The sequence below is a fragment of the Lampetra planeri genome, chromosome 37, assembly GCF_965212315.1.
Source record: "Lampetra planeri chromosome 37, kcLamPlan1.2.h2, whole genome shotgun sequence".
In the NCBI taxonomy this organism is placed as follows: Eukaryota; Metazoa; Chordata; class Hyperoartia; order Petromyzontiformes; family Petromyzontidae; genus Lampetra; species Lampetra planeri.
In genome coordinates this window covers 7,282,340-7,289,520 of record NC_136143.1, presented here as the reverse complement: position 1 = coordinate 7,289,520, position 7,181 = coordinate 7,282,340, and the positions used below count along the sequence as shown (strand labels likewise).

The 7,181-nt window shown below is 46.2% G+C and overlaps 1 protein-coding gene across 1 annotated transcript; it reads right to left on the bottom strand.

Annotated features, from left to right (window-relative positions):
• Nucleotides 1-3,252: 3,252 nt before the first annotated feature.
• LOC144731008 (D-dopachrome decarboxylase-B-like) lies at nt 3,253-7,002 on the bottom strand. The gene is made up of 3 exons (XM_078611953.1): nt 6,745-7,002; nt 4,756-4,931; nt 3,253-4,623 (listed from the first exon to the last, which is right to left on the bottom strand). Exons 1-3 carry the CDS (start codon nt 6,850-6,852, stop codon nt 4,551-4,553), a joined length of 357 nt encoding a protein of 118 aa, XP_078468079.1. The 5' UTR covers nt 6,853-7,002; the 3' UTR covers nt 3,253-4,550.
• Nucleotides 7,003-7,181: the final 179 nt, after the last annotated feature.

Here is a 7,181-nt window from a genome sequence, read left to right as displayed (position 1 = left end):
GCGTGGCCACACGCAAATGGCGTGGTCTATGTCATTGGGGGTGTGGCTACACGCAAAGGGCGTGGTCTATGTCTTTGGGGGCGTGGCTACACGCAAAGGGCGTGGTCTGTCATTGGGGGCGTCTACATGCAAAGGGCGTGGTCTGTCATTGGGGGCGTGGCTACACGCAAAGGGCGTGGTCTATGTCATTGGGGGCGTGGCCACACGCAAAGGGCGTGGTCTGTGTCATTGGGGGCGTGGTCTATGTCATTGGAGGGGCAATTCGGGATGGGGCCCCTATGCCATTATCTTTGGAGCCAAATATTCCTCCCCGCCGGTATCGCCATGACCATTCGGACGCTGTCTTTCCGACAACCCTGTTCCTCACATGAGGACGGCTGCTTGCGTTGTGGCCGAAACGTCGTGAAAATTGTATTTTATAATGTTTTATTTTTATTATTTTATTATTTCCCTTCTACGTGACTTTACCGAAAGAACCAAGAAGATGAATCCCTGCAGTCACGAAACCTTTAAATCGAAATCCATGATCAGACTGTTGAGGCGAGCTGTGTTGTGAGCGAGTAGCATTGAGGGGGGTGGGTGGCCAGCACCACGCCCATGTCTCCCCGGTGGCGATGCTTGCACACCGCGTCCATGTACTCATTTGATGCTGAGTCGACCTGGGGGAGGCCCCAGGACCGAGTTGGCACTGCTGTTTGGTCTTGAGCGGGAATTATTTTTTCACCCGAAGACGAAACGTCGTGATATTTTTTTTTCTATCTACGCGGCTTTACCTAAAGACCTATATAATTTTTTGTTAATAATGGTTTAATGACGATTGTTCAGATCGTTTCGTTTTTACGTTGCTTCCTCGAGTCTTGGATGCTGCCACCGTTATGTAACGGCGTGCAATGTTACATAATTGGGCGAATCGTTAATATGAATCACAAGCCCGTCACGCACAAACATGCTTGTTAATATTCGTAGTCATTAATAATAATGAGGTGGCAGGCCGTCCCCTCGTCTCCTGGGCTCCCTCTCAGCCGTGTCCACCACGCAACTGAAAAGCAGCGCTGTCCCGGTTTCTATATAATTAAAGACCTTAATCTGGATGTCTCAACAACCTCTAGGGTACTTCCCGACAAGTAGAAAGCTGAAATGTGATACAAACGCAGCTTTTAGCACACAAACAACATGACACCTCTGAAAATCTGAGATTTTTTATTTTAAGGCCTCCAAATCTCGATTTTAAGTGCCCCATAAACATTATCCATGATATGGATATTGGTCGTGAAATGGATGGCATAAACATTAATGTCGTTAACCCTCCCACCACCCAACACAGTTAATTAGTAATATTTGCCACTAACAAAACGTGGCAATTTGTTACGTCAGCAAATGTGTGTTTGAGAGTAAATCAGGATCAGTCTTATGAAGCTGGTTGTAATCACCAGCGTAAATGTGAAGTAGTAACAAAATGGCACTTTTCTTTAAGTGACAAACCTTAAAAATTGGCTGTCGGGTGGTGGCGGGTTTAACGATGCATTCATATGAACGCAATCTAACCCCCCAAAAAACGTTGTTATTATTATGCGAGATATTGATGGCGCTGGCGCATGACTACGCAGGGCTCCAATTGTTCAAACAGTGCTGCTTGCTGGCACGCCGTGACTGCTCCCGGCATGGTGCCAAGGTGCTGTGGGGCTCGGCTCAGCTTGCACCATGGCCTCCTTCTCTTCATGCCTGCCCAAGCTGTGGATGCGGAGAGGCGGAGATGAACGGGGCAACGTTGTCGGGCGGTGGAAAGTACCTCGGTCAGGTTGGAGTCACATGTAGTGGCTGCAGGAATCGACGTGATTGACTGGCAGGCTACGGCGCAAGGTCCTGCTGAGTTTCTAGGAGACAAGTCTGGGAGTACGGAGTGCGGAAAAAAATGCAAAAACTGGTGGTGGTGGGCAGTGGTGTGATGGATGGCATGGGAAAAGTTTCAATGGATAATTTCATGGGGAGCTTAAATAGTTATGTCTCATTTGCACTGTCTTGTTTACGTTCTCATTCATTCTGTTCATTATCTTAATAAAAAATGCATAATTGAAAACCATTCAAACACGCACTAGTTAATGCAGGCATGTATCGCAAGTGTAAAAATAAAATGTGATCAAATATTATTTACATCCATGGAGGGAGATACAGAGGATGCTGAAAATCTTATCGATACATTATTTTTAATGGGCTTCAGTGTTCGAGTTGGTATTTGTGATATATGATCATAGCTATTCGCTACTGAATTTTATTGCAATCTGAAAATGAATGTCTTTGCACAGACCACAATTATAACATGTTCACGCGAGTGCAGTGCATATGTACAATGTGACGATATCTTTAAATGCAGCAGTACATTATGCATAGCTTTGTCCGACACTTGAAACTGTATACTGTACTCGTTCTCCACCACTGTGCATTCTGTTCAAAGTGCATACCAAAGAAGTTGAAATATGAAAGGATTTAAATACCACATGCAAGTGCCCTCTGAGTCAAATAACAAAACACTCAAATATACCAACAACACTGGCATAAAAGGAAAAATATACAATGCGAAATATTTCGGGCAACGTTCCTTCCTCATAGCAAGTAGTTTTCTGTGGCAAATTGAGTTAACGAGCACCTACAAAGGCCACAACAGCAAACACACATGTAATGGATTCAATTTAGGCGCACACACTTCTTGGGAGGCAACACTCATTTATTAATGAACACAACGGTTACTCAACAGTTACTCTTACTCTACACATAGGGTGGTGACCACCGACCCACCCTAGCTAACACACACTTGTCTCTTAGCTACTCCAGCGTGACCCAGCCAGGTGGCTGCTAGCAGTCCGCTCACTGTAGGCCTTCTCTTCTTGGCATCTTCACGAGGCGTCTTCATTCTTCGCAGGAACAGCCCCGAACCTCCTGAGGCCGCTTATATGGGCCTCGGCGTGCCCGGGCCCCACCCCGGCCACGCCTCGCCTTTTGAGTACCCTCTCGAAGCCCCCCTGCTGTCCACGTGCCTCCCGAGGGCCCCCTGGACCCCCGGCCCCCACTGGGATCCGGTCACGTGTCCAGCACCGGCCCTGACGTCATTCCTGCCTCCAGCCGGGATGACGTCATGTGTGTGTGTAGACCCACGTGGTAGTAACGCTCCTGGCACAGTGACGTCATACGTGTGCGTATGTACTCAGCAATGATACCACAATCACTACACAGATACGCAGAAATTCCACTCCATGATGTGTTCAAATTACATTTATTTCAAAGATCATTTTTATGCAGATGTCAACATTAAGAAGACTAAAGCACAACAATGAAGAATGCAATTCCGAGATATATAAACAAGTGCCAATCAACGCGTGCACTTATCCTTGTGTAGCAAGGCACATCAGTATCAGTTTATTTATGTACTACTGTTCTCAGACATCAAGGCAACATCACCAGTAACTGCAGCGTTTTTACTTTGTATTGTTTTGAAATGTTACTGCATTAGTTATTGTCATGAAGGCGTCGTGTGGCTTTTCTGGGTACAACTAATTTTCAATCCTGTTTTTTGCTTCTAATTATAAATACTTTCATTTACATTTCCATGATTTTCATAATAAGATTTTTCCACCGTTACAATTGGATTTCCATATTTAATATTGGTCAACATAGACGTCTGCTTGATCACAACCTGTGGACCAGCAGCACCCGTGAGAGCGATCAAACCCTTTCAATTATGCTTTCATGCACAAAGAGCATTATTAAATCAAATTACGATAAATGGTGCTCTTTCGTTCCAGTTTTTGCTAATAATGTTTTATTTAAATCCATTCATTTTATTTCCAGAAGCAGCTCAGTGTGGATCTGTTATAACCCAAATCCTGATAATGAATCACGGCGGAATTGCAATAATTTACTTTTGTTAAAGTAGCATTGAAGAATGTGTTGATTTTTGATAAATGCTGTCTGGCCAGGGCACAGGAAGGCCTCAAATTGTGTGACCGGTCCTGTGGTCAGCTAAATAAAACAACATCATGTAAAATGTCCCTTAGCTTCTTAACTAAATGTAAGATAATAGAAACATTCAAAATGTGTTTTTATAAACCAACCACTGACCTATACTTGTCTCCAGATAAATACACCAGTGAGTTTGCCAAGCAAGCAAGCAGAATCAGATGTGAGTCAGTTGAGTGATTTAAGCATATTTGCTACGGTCCAAAGATCAGAGCTGGGGGGTGTGCTTCAAAAACATGATCCCACAAACATCACAGTTTATGCTGAATGAAACATAACTGGAATTTTATCGCCAACTCCAAGCTACCGATAGCAGGGAAATGCAACATTTGAGACTAGCAGTTACAATAAAGACTAGGTAGAGAGTGAACAGGTGCAAGTAGAGGAAGGAATAATGTTAAAGCACTTTTACAAGTCGGATAGTGTTTTGTTTTTCCACATAACACGTATCATTTTGTGCAACAATGTGACATCTGGTTCATTCATGCACGCACAATCAGCACCGGGTTCTCCGAGCTAGGCGAGTCGTGTGCAGAGTTTCACAGGAAGGTCATGACGGTACCCATCTTGCCCACCTGCCAGCTCTCCAGCGGGTAAAACGTCAGAAGGATCCTGTGAAAATAGTCGACAGGCACAAGACACTCGCTCACTCACCCCATCCCACTGCTCACACAAGGCCATTGTCACGGGCCTCAGTCCGAGCTGCATGCCCGGCCATGTAAACAACGTTTGATCGGAGCTCACCGGTCCTTGGGGAGGCCCAGCTCGGTGGAGAGGAACTCTGTGAGGCGGGCGCTGTGATCACGGTTTTGTTCCGCTGTGCCCACCACCGCGATGGCTGACACCTTGACGTGTACGCACGGGGCGCTGGAGAGGGCCTGGTACAGGAGCTGCCCCGCATGCACCGTGATGTTGATCCTCTACGAGCCACACGCACACACGTATACACCCGTTTCACTTTGCAGGCGTGACAGCAACCCAGTAAACATACAACGTTGGGCCACGTGGTTGGAACTGTTGGACCGATATTGGCCCAACGTTGGAACAACATTCCATTGGAACAACATTCCATTCTATTCCCATGTTTACTGGGAAGTGTTGTTCGCATACCTGTAAAGCCCTTATCAGTGCCTGCCTTATTACAGACCAATTCAGATCTTATTGGTCACCCCGTGCCTTTATAAATCTCAACGTTCATCCTACAAAGTTCCATACAAAGGAGAAACACAAATAGACAAACATTGTTTTGCCCGTATGGACCTGACAACTCAATTTCCCTGTACAAGAATACGGGTAAACAGTATGGGTTGACAGCTATGTGTTTGCGAGCACCTGCTAAGTGCACCTTTGCCTCAATCAGTTTTTGGCAGAGTACACATAGGGGTGGCCCTTGCCTTGGTTGAGATGCCTCTCAGTTTCCACACAAATGCATGGAGAGCATTTTTGCAAGGGCTTATGTGCATTCATATCCACATGCATGTAAGCCTCAAATACATAAATCCCAAGCACGTGTACTGTACGTTTAAACACAGAATGTGCACATTTTCAACATCATGTCGAACCGTGAGTAAAACATCGTGGCGTTGTTAATTTCACCAGCGGTGCCTCGAGCAACTTCACTGGGGCCTTCCCGAAACGTCAAGACTTTTAAATAGGGGCCTTTTCTCTGGTATATATCAATAAAATAGCAACATTCAGAATCTCAAGAAATAACACAAAATGCTGATGCCACTAAACTTCACTTGCATGTTATTCTCATGACTGTGAGCTGTACTGTATTCCAGTAAATACGGAAAAGCAGCATTGAAAACTTCCATTATTTGGACAATCGATTTAAATAACAGTATACACGCACACCATCTGCTTTAAGTTGAACTCATGCTAAACCTCTGTGCTTGCCTTGTTTGTCCTATTCATAGTGAGTGGTTCCATAAGTTTAACAACGCAACGTGGTAGCTCCTGGATTAAAGTTCATTTGGCAAGCCACCATCCCCACAACCGTTCTTATTCTCGTGATGAACATGCAAACACAAAGAAACATGCTCTGGTCGTTTATGCATTGTCTTTGAAACTGATTGGTCCACACCAGAGACAGCTTTCTGTAGAGCCTAGTCTCAGTGTGACACCAGAGGACACCGAAAGGCGAACAGCACAAAGACAATGCACTATCAGGACATATCCAGAAACGTAAAAAAACTATAATTGGTTTTTTACTCTTTTATCTGGCAACAAAACTGACACCTTTTTTTACAATTATCATATTTTCTACTGGCAAATGAGGTTCCAATGGTGCAAAAAAACTTTTCTCATATGTTGATACTGGCAAGAGATGTCCCATGATGTAGCTGCTCACCCCGAGCCCTCAATATCCTCAGCCTCAAAGGAGTACCTGGTGCTGTGTGTGTGCACAACAACAAAATTCTCCACTGGGGAGACAAAGGCGGCCAGGCGTGGTGTCGGACACCCACCGACCCCCCCTCGTGCACCGTGCCGGCCTTCATAGGTGCTACTCGCTAACAGCACTTGCCCCTAACAATCTGTAAAGGCTACACCGGAGTGGGGGGGATCTTTGTCTTTGTACAACCGGTGGACAACGAAGCCACGCGCTGCAGAGGAAAGACAAATGGAGAAGGTCATCAGGGAGGGTGGATAACCGAGTGGGGGGTGGTGTGGGACACGAGGGGAGGCACATCAGTGGTGGTGGTGGGGAGTTGAGGAATCAACGCAGCTCACCTCGGGCGGTTTGCTGAGCGCGGCGGCCGCCTCCGCAGCGAACTTCTTGAGCAGAGACTCCGTGAAGGTCTCTTGCTTCAGGTTGGTGGTGATCTCGATGAAAGGCATGGCTGGGCTGGGCTGAGCTAAGCTGTCGTGTCGTCGTGTGGCGAGAGAGACGGGTTCTGAACGTGGGGCAAGGGTTGCAAGGGAAGAGCTGGAGGGAGAGAGAGGGGGGTTGGATCATAGGGCCACAGAGCGGCAGTGACGCTGCTGGTGGGTGTGGACATGCCACGTGGTGGAGGGGGTGTGGAGAGGGGAGGGAATTCGCTGTTATTTCGTGACATATTTGCTAATTGGCCGTGTTCTCGGGTTGTGTTTGGGTTTTAACGACACATTTATGTTTACGTGATCTAACAACCCCCCCTCCTCCTTGTATTATGGATGATTTAAAACAC

What these genes read in the sequence shown, in the direction of transcription:
- LOC144731008 (XM_078611953.1), bottom strand. Translation starts at nt 6,852, where the DNA reads ATGCCTTTCATCGAGATCACCACCAACCTGAAGCAAGAGACCTTCACG. An exon ending in CGCTCAGCAAACCGCCCGAG is followed by an intron (nt 4,932 to 6,744) that starts GTGAGCTGCGTT and finishes TGTGGCTCGTAG; the next exon opens with AGGATCAACATCACGGTGCA. An exon ending in CTGGGCCTCCCCAAGGACCG is followed by an intron (nt 4,624 to 4,755) that starts GTGAGCTCCGAT and finishes CTATTTTCACAG; the next exon opens with GATCCTTCTGACGTTTTACC.